General features: G+C 42.6%; 1 protein-coding gene and 1 long non-coding RNA gene across 6 annotated transcripts in view; one reads left to right on the top strand and one right to left on the bottom strand.

Moving 5' to 3' along the window:
• The window catches only part of LOC146492111 (uncharacterized), a 379,576-nt gene extending 374,020 nt beyond the window's left edge, over positions 1-5,556 (top strand). Inside the window, exon 2 of the long non-coding RNA XR_014872457.1 lies at positions 5,132-5,556. This is a non-coding gene — a long non-coding RNA (uncharacterized LOC146492111). The remainder of the gene's footprint in view (positions 1-5,131) is intronic.
• Positions 1-17,999, bottom strand: part of pard3ba (par-3 family cell polarity regulator beta a) — a 225,201-nt gene that overhangs the window by 48,166 nt on the left and 159,036 nt on the right. For all 5 annotated transcript variants that reach the window (XM_085151856.1, XM_085151855.1, XM_085151854.1 and 2 more), the window contains 2 exons: positions 12,292-12,402; positions 11,679-11,969 (listed from right to left, as the gene is read on the bottom strand). In XM_085151856.1, coding sequence (XP_085007982.1) covers positions 11,679-11,969; positions 12,292-12,402 — 402 coding nt within the window. The remainder of the gene's footprint in view (positions 1-11,678; positions 11,970-12,291; positions 12,403-17,999) is intronic.

Raw genomic sequence — 17,999 nt, 5'->3', positions numbered from 1 at the left:
ACAGTGCCTTCATTCTCTTTTCTAACATGAAATTTAAATCACAGGGTCTCTGTTTAAACGGGGACTTCTATGGAGCGATCCACGAGGAACCTTAGCAGCGGTGCAAAAAATCATAAGCAGACAAAAAATGAAGAATGGTGGCCAATTTTAAGGTTGACTTTAAATTTACATAGGTACATTTGCAGAAACAATTTTGGAAACCGGGGATGGGTCCACCGAGGGCTGCAGCTTGATCCACATAAGTCCTGGTCCATGTGGCTTGTTCAGGCTAAGCCTACTGTACCCCTCACCACCAGGCACTCTTCCCAGATCTGGCTCCAGATTGGGGTCTCAATCCAGGTAAGGTAACAAAAGCCCATGATCATCTACTTCACAGGAGTCTTCTGGCTGAAAGCTCTGTCATTTGTAAGGGGCCCAGTAGATCTGCTATTCCTACACATTAGAAGAAGCCAGTTGTGGTGGTTTGGGCACCTGATCAGGATGCCTCCTGATTGCCTCCAAGGTGAGCTTCAACTGCTAGGAGACCCCGCACCAGAGCCAGGATACACTGGAGAGATTATGTGAACACCTTGATGGTCTCTAGAAACAGTGGGGGAGGTGGCGGAAGAGAAAGGAGGTTTGGGCATTCTTGTTTAAACTGCTGGTCCTATGACCCACACCCAGAAAAGTGGCAGAAGTAAGTCGGTTGGTTGGGATTCTGCAGAACTTTCTGAGTGCAAATACAGATCAAATGGGTTTCTCTGTCTGAGAAATACACACAGAGGGTGTATTGAGTAGTTGAGACTATTGTTGTGTTCTCATGTTTCTTTAATTAGCAAGTATTGTGCAGTGAAAAATAAAACCAGGTGAATGACTGGTTTAAAACAAAGACACGGGTTCTCATTATGTGAGGAACCAGAGCTTTGTAGTGATTTTCTTCCATTTGTACATTAATGTTCAGTCTAAGTGACCGACGTGTAAAGACTTTATGGATTTATTGCTTCGTTGCAGTCTAAAGTGTTATTTTGCCATATTAACTACAGAAAATTGACATCATTTAAGTTACGTCTCGTTCAAATACTTTATCCCACGCAAACTTCACAGTACCTGACTACACAGACTGATCTAACAGTGCTGTGAGAAGGAAAACTGGAGGAGGACGGAGATGGAGAGTAGAGAGGGAGAAGATGAGACACAGTAGCAGGAAATGAAAGCTGCGTCAGGCGACAGAATGAGAGCAGAAGTAAACAGCAACATAAAGACTGAGATGGCAACTTGGAAAAGGAGTAAAAGCGCGAACAGGGGGACTAGGCCGAGAGAACAGAAGCACCGGTGTTAGGAAAGCAAGCGGGAGAAAATGTGTGAGAAAGCAACTATCCTGTGGTGTTAGCCAGTGTGAGGGCAGACTAATTAGGAAGTGTGCACTGCCGCCGGCTGGTTTGGCGACTTATTCTTGCAGAGGCCAGCTGATTTTAACACAACGCACTGGGGGAAAAGAGCTCAGACGGGCAGGCTTTTCTTTGCTGCTTGCATGCTGGAGGTAAGCACACTTCAAAGTGCATGGTCAGTGTTTGGCTTCCTGGTGAAATATTGGAAACAGACTCGGACAGAAAGTTTGAGTTTTTTCCTCCTTTTACTGTTGCCCTAAAGAACCACAACCAATGAAACACATTCATTTTCTATCAGTTACACTGATTCTTACTGAAACGTGAAACGGAGTACTAATACATAAAAGAGTAACTCAGACTGTTTTTTTTAACCCATAATGAAGTTGATATGCTAAGAAAGATGCTAACAATCAATCTCTACACCCATCCACCTTCAACTGTCCAGGATGTCTGAGCGCCAGTAAAAAGCTCTCTCTTCTGTGAGGACAGCTCTGATACAGATGTAATCTTGCTAGCATTTTCAGGTCAGCCTCAGGGTCTCCTCTGGGCTGGTTCTGCCAAAAAACATCTCACCTATGAGGCATCCAGGAGGCATCTTAGTCGGTTCGCCTAACCAGCTCAAATGACCCTGCTTTAGTCCCAGCCCCACACCAGCGGGTTAAGTCCTCACCCAAAGACACAGACACACTTGGGAGAAAGCTAATTTGCTTCCATGATCTTATTCTTTACCCACGACACCTCTATTTGGACAGGCATGGAGACAGCGGAGGTCAAAGGCCGTGGCAGTCTAGTCTAGTGCGAAGGCTCTTCAAAAATCCAGTAATTCAGCACCGGTTATTGTTTTTTAATATCTTGACCTTCTAAATATACAAATAAAATTAAATAAGGTGGAGAAGAAGATGCTTTTGGTTACACTGATCACAGCTCAGCCTATGCATACATGTCAGAAGCCAACAATGCCCCCCTGCCAAAAAAAAAAAAAAGGTTTTTGGAAGTCCAAATTAATTCGATGACCCCCAGCATCCTGCTCAACAAACACATTACTCACCATGCATCTGTTTTCTGTTGTTAGACAAGTGCGTGGTAATGATAACAATAAATTGATTAACTGACAATCTCAAACTAGCCTCCAGTAAAACAGGCTGCTCACTCTATGTAACTGACCATAGAGAACAGAGCAACGGGAAACATTTTAACAGCTTAGATCAGGGGTGGGCAATCTCAGTCCACGAGGGCCGGTGTCCCTGCAGGTTTTAGATCTCACCTTGGGTCAACACACCTGAATCACATGATTAGTTCATTAACAGGCATCTGGAGAACTTCAGGACATGTTGAGGAGCTAATTTAGCCATTTAAATCAGCTGTGTTGGTTCAAGGACACATCTAAAAGCTGCAGGGACACCGGCCCTCGTGGACTGAGATTGCCCACCCCTGGCTTAGATAGATCACAAATAAAAAAGACACAAAGGTCTTAATATGGAGTACACACTAATGAAGTGTTGTTTTCAACTAGAAGTCTACTTCAGGCAGATGCTGTCGGTCGGCTAAAATCCTTGGCAGAACACAAGAAGTTGCCTTTTTCTGCTTCTGTTTTCTGCTGTACAAAAAAGGTAAGTTTCAGCATTTGTCTTAATGAGCAGTCTCATTATATAAAGTCTGCTTTGCACCTCTTTAACGCTGCTTCCGCCTGTAGCAGAATAAAACTGCTTCCTCTACCGCACCAAAATTCAGAGTATGCAAAGAAACCAGTGCTATTCATGGCATTGCTTAAAAAAACAGAAAATAAGACGTAACATTTCTAAATCCAACAGCGCGTGTAGCACTTTTCCTAAAATATTTCAACAATTACTCATGCTTGTCTGGAGTGATTTGAGCATTCCAGTTTGCCACAGTGTCAGGTAAACCTAGAGGCATGTAATCCTCATGCCACTGCTCCAACCACGGCAGCAACGTGACGTTTACTTAGCCTCGTCTCCCCGTTCTTAGCACAGTGTCGCAATTTACGACACAACCCCTCACGAGCCTTCACATCTCTGCACTTTGGCCTCCTGTTCTTTCTCACTCCTCTTTCATCTCATCTTTCTTGCTCCAGCTACAAAGACTGCCTCCTGGCTAATAAAATTTGACAAGCATAGCCAACCTTTTTTCTCCACAGGTCAGCTTCTAGCACAGCTCTAATCGAATGCGACGCTCATCAGCGTACACACCTGCCATCGGAGGTCTAATGAAAATGTCCGACAGCGAATTAGGGAGACAGTGCTGGAAGTCCACCGCTGAGGGGCCTTGACAGGAAGTTGAGGGGAGGGGGCACCGGCATGTCTCAGATGACAACGAAGCATTTCTATATATACCAACCTCCAAAATCAACTAGATAAATTAGCTTAAGGATTTCATATTTCTTTATAAATCATATTTTTGGGAAGTATCATTAAAACTGAGATGTTTTAATAAGAATTTCACCAGCAACAACTTAAAAAGGAACTACTTTGTAGGAGCAGAGGGTCTAAAAAAGAAATAATTGGGGAAGTCAGGAGCAGGCCAGTTTGCGCTTCAACTTACAGAAACACAAACGCAATAAACGAGCTTACACCTGTGATTTTGTGTGGATAAAACCCACTGGACCACACACAGAAATGTTGCTAGGTTACGCTGGGCTTTCTCACAGAAATATTACATGTGGGTGGCTGTGTGTGCGCGTCTATTTCTGACTGTGTGTGTGCGTTTATGTGTGTGAAGAAAAGCCACAGAGGTTCCAACCTCATGACCAGCAACATGTGTTTTAACAGATGTGCAGACTTTACCCAAAAAAATGAGAAAGGAAAGCAGTTATGAAAGTGCATGTGCGCCTTTTGTATGTACTATATGATCTCAGTGACGCTGCTACTGAATTTAAAGGAAAACTCTCGTCTATTACCACAACTCTAGATCACAAAACTGCTTAAACACACAATACCTCTTTAGTTCATACTAAAAACGACGACAACAGGCGACTGAAGCCCTTTACAGAGATGAGATTTGCAGCATTGTTTGTAACATTTAAGGCTAAAACGAGGCCTTAACAGTAGCAGTTCAGCTTATTGGTGCGGCCCTCCACAACAGTCCCAGCTGGGAAAGTTAATTGTTCTCTCCTGTAAGTAACAAACACGATTTCATCCAGACGTGGGTCACGTTTACTTTAAAGCTTGTCCATGTTTCATTCAACATTACCACAACACTCACGGAAGAGACACAAAACACTTGATGTGACACACAATCTCACCCCGGCAGCTGTGTATTGATAGTTGCTTTGCTAATTAAAGCTGCCACATCCTATTAGGAGTTAAGGGGGAGGCATGTATTCACGCTTTCATGTAATTCAGTAACAAGGTATGGTTTAATTATTAACCTGTAGATTATGAATAGGGATGAGTATCGAAAACCGGTTCTTGTTGAGAACATGCAAAAGCATTTGCTCACAAAACACGCGATGACCTTAAATAAATGTCGTGTTTTTAATTCCGCTCCGGACTCGTGAATCTCAACCCAGCAGCAGCGGTAACGTTTGCACGTCCTCTCCCGTTAATACGGCAGGTAAATAATCAACTAACAGTGCATATTATGTTAGCGCGATCTGCCTTATTACAAAACCTGCCATTACTGTGCATTTAGGTGACCATGATGAGACAGACAGAGTCTGGCTCAGATGCTGGCAGTTCTCGCTGCAGTCTACCGGTAGCGTCTCCTTTAAGGCCAGGATAGACAAATGTCACCGAGCAGTGACTAAGTTTGTGGTCAAAGGCTTGCACCCATTTGCCACAGCAGATGCCCCCGATTTTCGGTAAGTGAATGTGTTTAATTGTAGGCAGGGACATTATTGGATATTCTTGTGTAATTGCTACAGAAGAATATTTATTTTATTATTTTACATTTACAATTTTTTTTTCCTGGGGACCCAGTGACACCCCATTGAAGAGCCGTAGGTTGGATCTGTTAAGATCTCACTGTTGGGTTTGTAAGGCCATGTTACTCCTAAATTTCTATCTTGTTCAAAGAGAAGATATAAAACAAAGATCTAAGCTAATTGACCTTAGTGTTCTCCTTTTTAAAAAAAAAAAAAAATCGATAAGAGAATCGATAAAGAATCGAATCGTTAAACAGAATCGAAAATGGAATCGGAATCGTGAAAATCTTATCAATACCCATCCCTAATTATGAATGACACATCTTAAGTGACGGACACATTTGTTATTAGCTGTTAGATCCTTATTGATCCCGTCTCCGTCCCGCTGCTTTCATCGGCTTTGGAAACGTTTGCGAATCTTTCTACTGTTTGTTGCTGCAGGTATGTGATAACCTGAAAACAAACAGCTAGATCTCTCTATAGCTACTAGTTTTGTCATAATTCAGATTCGATTGATAACCTTCCCCAAGGAGGTTATGTTTTTGGTGGCGTTCGCGCAGGGGCGTAATTTCCAGGGGGGTTATGTCTGCCCCCCTCCCTCCCAATAATCAGACCCAACCAATATAACCCCCTCAATAAAATTATGAATTATCTTGCATAAATAGGCTGTTGATTTTCTTTACTCATTTCAGTTATTACTGAATAATAACTGGGGCAATCGTGGCTCAAGAGTTGGGAGTTCGCCTTGTAATCGGAAGGTTGCCGGTTCGAGCCCCGGTCGTTGTGTCCTTGGGCAAGACACTTTACCCATTGCCTACTGGTGGTGGTCAGAGGGCCCGGTGGCGCCAGTGTCCGGCAGCCTCGCTTCTGTCAGTGCACCCCAGGGTGGCTGTGGCTACAATGTAGCTTGCCATCACCAGTGTGTGAATGTGTGTGTGAATAGGTGAATGACTGGTTGTGTAAATGGTTTGGGGGTCCTTAGGGACTAGTAAAGTGCTATACAAATAAAGGCCATTTACCATTTACCATTCAGTAATTACCAGCAAAATAGTTGCATGTTTAATCATGATGTGTTCGCGTGTCTGTAAACACGGTAGCTCAAAAGGTTTTGAATGGATTATGATAAAAGTTTGTAGATCTCTGGGGTCATGATAACAATCCAGTAACATTTAGCTTACATCAACCATGATCTTAATGATTTATCAGTAAAAACCATATAACATAAAAACATTTGAACACATGCAAGTTTTTTGGAGGGGGAAACAAAATAAACTGGTGATCAAAAGGTTTTCACTGGATATTTTTCACTAAACATTTTGTTTAAACGTATTAAACAATGAAATATAGGCTATTAGATTCATTTAACTAAAAAATATGGGTTTCAACAGAGCTAATAACAAAAGCCTGCACTTCGCACTTGCTTTTTACTGCACTGCAAACTTCTTAAAGTACTTTTAAAAAGAACAATACTGTTCCCTTAAAAGCCCGGAGAGTGAGCCGTCTTTGCACTCTTGGATGACAGACGGTCATCATGACAGTAAAGACGTAACCATAAAGTTGCATTATATAAACATTTGAGGCTGTAATAGCTTCTCTAGCAGGGCTTTGTAAAACAAAGCTGGTGTTTTGTGTTGTTTTTACTGTATGTTCTGTGTGATGTCTGGGTTAAAATAAGGAAACACTCCTTATTGGTCCCGTGTGTAAAACAAACAAACTGAGCCCTTTTCCCCCCACAAAGGAGCGACTTTAAAAAATTAATCAGATAACCCCTGTGACACATATTGAAGTGGAAGCGGGCATTTCACGCTAAAAGTTTTTATCGCAGTTCTAATCATGCACTGATGTCAACGTGATGAGGGTGTCATCACACACAAAGTATCATAGATAGCTTTAAATATACTGTAGCTTCAACTTTGACATGCAGCCCTGCAGTTACTCAAACAGATGATTTACATTTCATAGGGTAAATTAATGATGGCCATCGACCTGTGTCGCGTGCCATTCCCGCTCCCATCCTCCTTATTGCCTGGAACGGCCATATTTGGTCACTATCTGTCACATAAATGAGAAAAATGAAGCACTATGATAGCGTGCAGACGAGTAGCAGCCAGACTTCCAGTAGTCCTCATCCCGTACTTGTTATTAAGTTCATTCTTTATTTTGATATTCTGATTGACTTCCTAATAGTACAATGACATACGACAGCTTGCCAACATTGTCTCATTATTACTGATCACTAATACAATAAATAACGTGGAAATTAAGGCGAACGAATGAATGAGGGGTTTACCTTGTAGGATGGAGATGAATTAATTGAATTATTATGAACATGTGCAGTATGGCTGTCCTCTAACTACATTATTAGACATTTATTTGTATCCTTTTGTCTCTACAGACACCCTCTCACACAGAGTTAACAAGCCAAAGAAGACTCCTCTCATCCATCATGTTAATGCTAAAGTCTAGTATACATTAGGAGCAAAACAGAGGAGCGAGAATGGATATGTGACACACCGAGTGTGAGAGAAACTGAGGGAGAAAGAGAGTAGAGGGAGAAAACAGGCTGGTAATGAAGTACCCACCACTAGTGGATAAGAGCTAAAGTGGTCTAACAGATCTGTCAGGCTGCTAGACTGTGGCTAATTATCCCTCCTCCTCTTTTGTCTGCATCCTCTCCTCTGTCACTTCTTCTCTCTCGAATTTACTCTGCCCGGCGTGTTTTTCTCTCCACTTTGGCTCCGTCGTTTTCTCCCCTCTTTCCCTGCTTTTTCTCGTCTCTCTCTCCCTCCGTCTGTCCCTTCTTCCCATTTCCCATCTGTCTCCCCTTCCATGTCCAATCCCTTTCTCTTTCTCTCTTTTTTTTTCTTCCCTGGATGAGATTGGGTGTCTGGGGCTTAGTTTTTGATTTGCAAGTCAATCGTAATTTTCTGTCAGAGAGTTTAAGTTGAGGGAAGTTTTTAATATGGCCTGTATTATTTCATACGGGAAATGATAAATTTGCATTAGAATCCTCTTTAGAGTTTCTCCTTTTTTTCCCTCTCTCAAATACAAAAAGCAGCTGAAAGTTACGGTTCTCAAAACTGCAGCGGTAATAATATATAATATGGAACGAATGACAACATTGATAAGCAGTGCATTTCTGAAAGCATGGACCCTTTGTTAGACTAACAATGAGGGGCTCTGACATCCAAATATTACAAAGGACACGTTTTACTCAAATTAAAGTACATTTTATTATTAAACTACTTTAAATGCCTCTCAAAACACTGCGACTTGCACAATTCCTATTTCTGCGCATAGATATAGATCCATTCATGTTGGAAAAATAAAATGTTTTAGGATATCAATTGGCCGAAACCAAGCTCCAGCACTGCAATAATATAAAACTCAATGACTGTGAAGCTAGAGTGATGCTTAGCATCTCAGACAGGCAGGTTTTAATAGGCAAACTTGACTGAACTCATGTAGAAGTGTATGAGATAGATATTAGATAGACCTAATGAGATGTGAGCCATTGGTTTGTGAAGCCCGACTCTGAAGGCTCGGTGTTAGCATTTTGGCAAGCCAATTTGGATTTTTGGTGCCAAATCTGACCACAATTGGATGAGAATGTTGAGTGGTAGCTAATGCAAGGTGCATCCATAGGCTGTATGGGAGCACCAACTTCTTGGATGGCCTGGTAATAAAATTAAAAGCAGAGTTAGCCATATTATATGCCAGACAATTGCATTAAAAATCCCCCCGAAAAAACGGCACGTCGTCGAGAAGTCCAGTGCAGCGACTCAAATTAACAGAGGTGAAGCCCCAGCAGACAGCTAGCAGCTGCAGCCGCCTCGTGTCCACATAAATCTGACTTTAAGCATTCATCAAGTTTAAACAGTTTTTGTAAGCATGCCTTTTTTCTCACTGTAAAGTTGGACATTTTAACATGCGAGTCTATAGAGATTGACTTGATTTAGGTGATCTCAAGAGACTGTAGATCAAATGTTCAAGCTGTTATTATGACCTATAGTTAACGCTTCAAGTAGAAGTACAGTGCATTACTGGTGTCAACTTCACATGGTTAAAAGAAAGAAAGAAAAAACACGTATCGCCGTAATTGCAGTGTTTGAATTATCACAGTATTCATCATATGGCACCCATGGCCTCCTCGAACTGTCTCAAGTAATTCTGGTTGTATTTGTTTTGCATGTATGTCAAGAGGTGTCCGATCCAGATTGCATGATTTCAGTGCCAAGCATGAACAGACAAGGATACAGCTGGTGACTTGAAATTGAAATAACATTAAATTGAATAGAGGGCTCAGAAGAGGCAACCTTATGCTTTCAGGGAAGTGTACCGCTGCACCTGGACCCTGTGTTTGTGCGTGTCACTAGCAATGTAATCTTTCTAAATATGAATAATGTTGAATTTTTAGACTTTTTTGGTAATTTCTGGTACCATAAGCTTTCTGGTTCCCAAGCCAGTGTACTCCTAGTGCAAATTCCAAGCCAAGATAAATGGAGAGGGTAGAGTCAGGAAGAGCATCCGGCATTAAATCTTTACAAAACATGTGGATCGTGTAAGATTGCTATACTGTATTAGTTGGGGTCTGGGTTAACAATGACTGCGATTGATGCTGTTGAGCTGGAGGGTACCAGTGGAAACTGTGCTAGCGTTGGCTGAAGAAAAGCCGGAGCAGAGGATGCAAGGGATAGGATTAGAAGGGAGATGAACCACTGTGGCATTATTTGCCTCCTTTTAGCGCAGCAGCTGAAAACATGAATAGGGAAACAGTGTAACACTTTAAAATAAAGCCAACAACTGAGGGCATGAAAAAAGAAATGAATACACTGAAAGTAACTTTAAGTAGTTTAGCAGAAAAACAAAAGATATTTTCCCATCTCACATTATACGCTGTACTTTTTTGGGCAAGTGGTGTAATATGGGGTGAATGAAGGTCACTAAGGGTTTTTTTTAGGTTTCAGGGTTTTAAAAAACATATTTGTTTAATATTCATTATGTTGATGTGTATGATGGATATTCAATTATTCAATTTTATCAATATAAATGTGATACCGACTGTTCTCCCTGACCAACTAACAAGAAAAAAAACATAAATGCTCATAATTTTCAATTTTCATTGGGGTAATCGTGGCTCAAGAGTTGGGAGTTCGCCTTGTAATCAGAAGGTTGCTGGTTCGAGCCCCGGCTTGGACAGTCTCGGTTGTTGTATCCTTGGGTAAGACACTTTACCCGTTGCCTACTGGTGGTGGTCAGAGGGCCCGGTGGCACCAGTGTCCGGCAGCCTCGCCTCTGTCAGTGCGCCCCAGGTGCCTCCACCAGTGTGTGAATGTGTGTGTGAATGGGTGGATGACTGGTTGTGTAAAGTGCTTTGGGGTCCTTAGGGACTAGTAAAGCGCTATACAAATACAGGCCATTTACCATTTACTATGTAATGACAAAATCAAATCTAACTTATTATTTTTTATAACCTTTCACAATCAATGTATAACTTTCAAAAAGGGTCTACGGGGAAGGTGTGTCTACTTTCCTGGAAAATAGCTGGAAAATAGCTGTTTTTATGGAAAATTACCAAGAAATCTTTTCTGGTAGAAAACCCAGAATTTAGGCACTACTTCAAATTAATTAATCACTACTTGAATTATCATCATTTTTTTGTTTCCTGTAAACATGTGACTTGTTTTTTCTTTATTCTAGTGTATCTACCTTTTAAGAATGTGTAAGTAAATATAATTACATTGTAATTTCAAATACAATACAATGAAATTCCACTGAAACCGAGGAATTACGCCCTCTGTCGTATTATAAAATGTTACTAAAAACAGCTGCCAGAGGGGGGGAAACTGAAATCTTGACCCAGGTGTCCATTGGCTTCACAGAAGCCCCCAAAATACTGGCAGCTGCTCCCCAGACGCTAACCAGCAAGTTCCCAAAGAGATAAGAGCGTGGCTGCATAATCTCAACACCCACGTAACTCTTAGCAAACATTTTAAAAAGAAAATATGTTGAAACCATCCGTGGCAGTAAAAGGTGACATATCAATTAATTGTAGCCAGCTGTCACAGAAAAATGATATTGCAAACGTTTTAAAGATTATTAAAGGTCAAATCTATAGAAAAGACAACAGAGAATGAAATGCATGCTGTTACTGTGTAACCATGCCTTCATGTTTTATGCATGTCTCAGTTTAGCAGATCGTGAATGTAGATTTGTGTAAATATTCTCTCACTTACGCCAATCAAACCACGGCCAGTGACCTTGTGTGACTCCACCTGCACACTGACATCACAACTCGGTGCAGAAGCACAGGTGCAAATGCCAAACATGCATTTAAAACACAGAGATGTGTAATATCGTGCTTGCGAGCTCAAATTAAGAGAGAACATTTTATTTAAATCTAGCACTTTTCCACTGTGTCCCTCTCTCACCTGTCTGCCTGATTCTGCTGCTGGGTCTGTGAAGCAGGCGGAGCTCTGGACTTGTTCACCTTGGCGTAGAGCCCGTCGATGTCCTCGAAGGGCGCCTGCTGCGGGCCGGACATCCCGGCTGGTACTGCGGGGGAGGGCGTACGGCTGATGTACGACTGCGGCGAGGGCGGCTGGCGGAAGTTGCTGATGCGAGCGTAGTTTGGGTCGCTGTCATCGTCCTCCACGTCAGGGAGGGAGGACGGGTCAGGGGTGGCGGGGCCGGATTGGACCTCGGCGTAACGCGGGTCGAAGCTGTCAGCAAGGAGGAGAGGCGTTACACAAGAGCACAGGCGCAGCAAAAATACACGGTTTACACATTTTCCCTGTGATTCTTCTTCTGTGACAGACATTCGGCTGAGCAGTTGTTATGGAGGAGCAGGTGGGTGCATCAGAGCTGTCAGGTAAGATGCCAATCACAGCACTTTACTACTGTGACAAATGCTGGTCTATTATTATTCTACTGTACATGTTGTAAGCCGCTCTGCTATCACACCCTCGACTGTGAAATAATAAAAACAACAACACACAGAATGTCAATTTTTGGTTGTTGTTGGGGGTTTTTTGTGATTCATACCCATCTCTGTCATCAGGGATCCTGTCCAGCTCCTCCTCACTCAGTGCCTCCAGTTTGCTCTTTGAAGCTTTTGCTGCATCTTTGCTCTTGTCTTCCTTCTTCTTGCCAAACCTGGAAACGACAAGACGGTGAATTTGATCATCTCAAAGCCTCAGGCAGATAAAACCGTGGTGCTTTTATTCTGAAAGGATGGTTTATGGGCTTTAGTATCCTTTTGGAGACTTTAATGATGAAACAACACACTTCACTCAGTCAACAGAGCATGCACGAGTTGATGAAAGAGGCTCTCCGGCTCACACAACATGAAAACACCACACACACACTCTTCACTTTGCATCAGCTTTCCAAATCTGCTAGACAAACTCATTGTAACTCTTGTGCGTTCATTAGCGGCTGTGCCTGGAAAAAGACTGTTTAATGATAGATACGGTTATAATGTCACAGCAGGAACTGACAATCCTCACTTTGTGTGTGTGTGTGTGTGTGTGTGTGTGTGTGTGTGTGTGTGTGTGTGTGTGGGCAAATGCAGCAAAAAAAAAGGCGCAGAGCTGTCATGTAGCATATGGAGCATGAATATTTTAACATTTTGTTCAATAAAATAGCTGTTACACCGCAGCAGTGTGTTATCCTTTCCTTATCAACTCTGCCATTACGACCATCATCATCATCATTATCATTCTGCAGTCTTATTCTCTCGTTTTCGCAGGCAGAACATACTCGTCGCCACCTCTCTTCGACTTACAATGAATCTCGTCTTCGCGCTTTCAAGAAATTAACTGAGCCTTTTGCTCTAAATATTTCATATTCTTCCACCTCTCTTTCACATCATCGTTCTCGCCGAGCCCGCCACCCTCTCCCTCGCTCTTTTTCCGCTCTCTTTCTCTCGCCGCCTCCGTCTCACCCGCCAACCCGCTTCTCTTTTTCTCTCTCACCCTCTCCTTCCCTCTGAGCTCCCGCTGAGCCAATCTAATGTCTGTGTTTATCTCATTAACAGCGAGGCACTTCTCATTACTGCTACAGGCAGATACGTGGCCTGAATGGTAACCCGCTGGCCTGGCCAAGTGGAAACCTGGACAGGGATGCCACATTGGCCTGGCACCATCCTGCAAACCAATTAGAGTTGTTTTTTAGCTAATCTACCCGCTTCACTTGTACCTGTGTGGGTGACTGCTGCCAAAAGCAGGTCAGATATTCACATTGCTCGAGCTTTACTGTGAAAGATGCAAATAGAGACGCCAAATCAAATCAGTTTCTTTTGATATGCACAGTTTGTACTCACGAGGTCGTAAACTCATAGGATTAACTACTTTAATATGACATTTAAACTCAACTCGATTGATATTTCTTTGTGCTCGTGTAACATTTTTTTGCTTTTTATGAGCTTTATCATTCTAAACAGCCACAACGCCGGTTTCCTACAGCACACGCAGATGGCCTCGATAAGCACTGCTATGCTAATTCCTAGCACATAAACATGCCACTCTTTAATCAGAATATTGCAGCTTTTGTCCACGTAACCTGCCTTCACCACTAATTCAGTCTCTGGACAGGACTCTCACATTAGCTCTGTTAAAATTTAGCAATCCAATCAGTAGCAAACACATCCTACTGGGCCTTCAATGGTGCACTACACTGAGGAGTGATCCAAATGAGCATTTCAACTCCCCAGAGTCAGACTGTCAACACTGACTTGTGCTGCAACAAAGTGATGCAACTGAGGGACAACCTTCCTCATGTATAGCGTGAAATTCAAGGTAAAATGCGGCTACTCTGACACACTGGGGTTGATCCAGCTCTCAGTGGAGATGTGAATGTACATGTGGTCCGAACGGGACGAATCTAAAAATAGCACAAGAGCCATCGGCCACATTTAATCAAGAAGGATTTGCATTTGTTTAAGTGCAGAATTTCAGATTGGACCTTGTATAAAACTAATAAAAGAGTACTAAGATTAAACTTTTGATAAAGCTTACAGTTGGGGCTGGATCAGGTGACCCTGAACTATCCCATAATTATGCTGCTACAGGCTCAGAACTTCCTGTGACTCACCTCTTTTCACTCCCCAGGGGTTTTCCTTCTCCCACATTCTATGTTTTATCTCCATACACATCCTTTATTCTTTCCTCTTTCCTCTCACACCTTAACCGATCACACCAGAAGACCGCCCCTCCCTAAACCTGGTTCTGGTGGAGGTTTCTTCCTGTTAAAAGGGAGTTTTTCCTTCTCACCATCACCTAGTTGTTGCTCACAGCCACTAAATGCTGCAGGGTCTTTAACTTGCAGTGTAAAGGACCTTGAAGCGACAGTTGTTGGGATTTGGCACTACATAAATAAACCCGAGGTGAAGTGAACTGAATTAATTTACGTAGGATTGTTTTACTACTGCTTGGTAAACCGCTTTCATCTGTGAAACGCAGCACCATCTGTAATAGTGATTTTTGGCTGACTCGAACTCTTCTCAAGGACCAGTAATTTGTCACACCTGTAGCTTGGAACAAATTCCATGTTTGTCATTTATATTAGTTCAAAAAAAGGAGTGACCTCGTGCAACTTCAGTGTTGTTCTACTCAGCCTAAGCGGAGCGAATCGACCAGAATAAGTGAAAACACTTGTGTGGCTATGAAGGATCTGCAGGGCAGAGCCCATTATCTCCTTGACTCGACAAAAGTCATGGAAGGCATTACACTGCAGTATTCAGAGGCAGAGCAGCTGGAGCCGTGGCGGGTAAACTGAGCCTGATGTGCAAAATGTGTAGCGTTCCCCTTTAAGCAACACTGGCAGAGTTTCACACTGATCTTTGAGCTGTTTTGGGAAGTTTAAAATCTGTCATCTGCAACATCCGTGTTTTATTTTTATTTTTCTTTCGGCGATATCGCGGATGCTAAGCCCCTGCTGCTCTAATGTTTTTCCACCTCTCTTCCTAGAGATCACTTGCCACAGAAACCGTGTGGGCGCTGCCGCAGCATCTTTTTTCTCCCCTACAGATGATTTTTTTTTTTTTTTTACTTGGAACTATTTTGATTTTGATTTTCTAAGCACTCCCACATTATGCAGGAGCCAAAAGCAGACTAGCAATTACCTCAGCGATAACCATATAAAAATCAGCATCGTCAGAAAAGAAATATCAGCGCTGTTCATCTTCTATGCATCAGTAGACGTATAATTATATTACACATAAATATATGATTATCCAAAATCCCAGGTTTAGTCGGCCGAGCTGTTTGCTAGATTCACACCCCCACCCCTCCCAGCCCGCCTTTACACACACACACACACACACACACACTCACAAAGCGCCTTAATCAACATTCTGAGGGGGCAGAGGTCCTCAGTTGGACCCATCATTATATCTGCATTAATTAGGAAAGCTTCTTCTTCTCACTGTATTGTCTGAGAAACAATGGAAAGAAAAAGAAAGAGTGTGGCACAGAACAGGGGTGGGACTCCCAATTAGAGACGTCTACCTTTCCCATCACCTTATGCGTTGTTCATCACCAAACATCCCCCCAGCGTTTCCCTATTGCTATGAAACGAATGTCTGCTTCTCTTCTCTGTCTCTCTCTGTTTTTTAATTACTTTCTTTTTTTGTTGTGGTTTGTTTTTTAAGCTTTCTCTGTATAGCGCCGGTTTTGCTCTGTCACTGGTTCTGAAATGTGACAGTTAATTTCCTGTTGCGTGCGAGAATGAAGCTGAATAAAAATGTGAAAATGCACCAGCACATTTAAAGACAAAGAACCTACAAAAAAAAAAAAGCTCTATGAGCACAAATAACACAGACAGAGACACACACACACACACACACACACACACACACACACACACACACACACACACACACACACACACACACACACACACACACAGAGAGACACAGCAGTAAACTAGAAATAAACAGATTGTTCACAAAAAACAGGTAAGCGGCTGCACACACTAAAGAAGACAGCATATACATCAACAGAGGTAACGAACACACAGTAACTCTGCAGGGAACTGCAAACAGTCTCATGGAATAGGACATCTCATTAACTTAGCATTATCTACCTACACAACCACTCCATCAAACTCTCATTAGAGAAAAGTAGGGGGTCCTTGTGAGTCAGGCTGCTCTGGTGTCCCATTTAATACACTCCCCACTGACACAGGAGTTACTGGGAACCATTATTAGGATGTCGTTGTCATTATTAACCCGCCGCTCCCACAGCCGCCCCGGGATCACCTTGGCAGGCCTGGGACGGTGAGAGGAGATGATGTTGCCTGTTTGTCACTATATATAAAGTACGGTATGTTTGTCATGGAGTAATTTTGAAATGTTTGTCTTAAAAAGTTGGTTTTCTTTGACAAACAGCTAATGCTTCACAAAGGCCTTTCCTCTTTTTTCTTCTTCTTCTCCACTTTGCAGCACCCTAATTTGGACAAACATTGCAGTGAAAGACATACTGGACACGTTCATGCTCCCAACTTTGTGCGAACAGTTCGGGGATGGCCCCTTCCTGTTCCGACATGGCTGCATGCCAGTACACAAAGCGAGGTCTGTAAAGACATGGATGAGCACATTTGGTGTGGAAGAACTTGACTGGCCTGCACAGAGTCCTGACCTCAACCCGATAGAACAGCTTTGGGATGAATTAGAGCAGACACTGTGAGTCAGGCCTTCACCTCCAACATCAGTGTCTGACCTCACAAATGCATTTCTGTAGGAATCACCAAAGATTCCCATAAACACTCCTAAGCCTTGTGGAAACCAGAAGAGTTAAAGCTGTTATAGCTGCAAAGGGAGGGCTGACATCATGTTTAAAACATGCGTGAAGACAGACAGGCAAATACTTTGGGGAATATAGGCTGATATTCTTTTTGTTATTTGGAAATCCTATAAATAATTGTATTTTTATGCACCGAAAACTTTCCTCTTTTTACTTCTTCTTATGGCTTCCCTAAATTTCATGTGAAAAACCTTAGTCAGGCATAACAGATGATGACTAGTGCACTTTGCAAAACTGACACCCTAACTTGGACCAAAAGCAGTCAGCTAGGTGCGCCAGAATCTCAGCTGGTAAAAAACTATAGTGACTGTAATTACTACAGCAACTGTCATTCTCATTACTGTGGAAGAGAGGGGGAAGAGGCGTAAGAGCTCAGTTAGCCATCCTCTAATGAGGCTCTATATGTAACACTAGGATCACAGCTATCCTGGGTGGTGATGTCACCAACCTGACCTGTGCAATTAAAGCTCTAGGATGGAGGAAAAGGGCCAAAGGGAGCAAAAAGAGCTTGCTCCATCGGATAAATCGTTATATAGGATTTCTTTAACATCTATCTCAAATTACTGCAACAAACTAGAAATCTCATTACTGGAGGGGGGGGGGGGGGGGGGGGGGCAGCTTTAGATCTTAACGTTTTCTGTTTAAATAAAATCATCTCTTTACTTCCATTCTCAGCGTTAAGGCTTCTTTGTTCTCTGCAATTGTGACAACAGCTCTGATGGTGTGCAGTTGTGTGTAATCTTAATAAGCTTTCCTAACGTGGTGCAACAGGGAGCCAGTGGGTGGTTGGTTATCGCCAGGCATAACGAGGGATGTGAGAATGCTGTCTGCTAGCACCGTGGGTGTGTGTGTGGGCCCGTGTGGAGGAAGTCATGTTTTCACAAGGAGGACAAGGATTTAATTGACGCGTGTGCATGTGTCCATTATGTGTGTGTTCACACGCTTGCA

This window comes from Neolamprologus multifasciatus, chromosome 23, assembly GCF_963576455.1.
Source record: "Neolamprologus multifasciatus chromosome 23, fNeoMul1.2, whole genome shotgun sequence".
Taxonomy (NCBI): domain Eukaryota; kingdom Metazoa; phylum Chordata; class Actinopteri; order Cichliformes; family Cichlidae; genus Neolamprologus; species Neolamprologus multifasciatus.
This window is presented reverse-complemented; position numbering and strand designations above follow the sequence as displayed.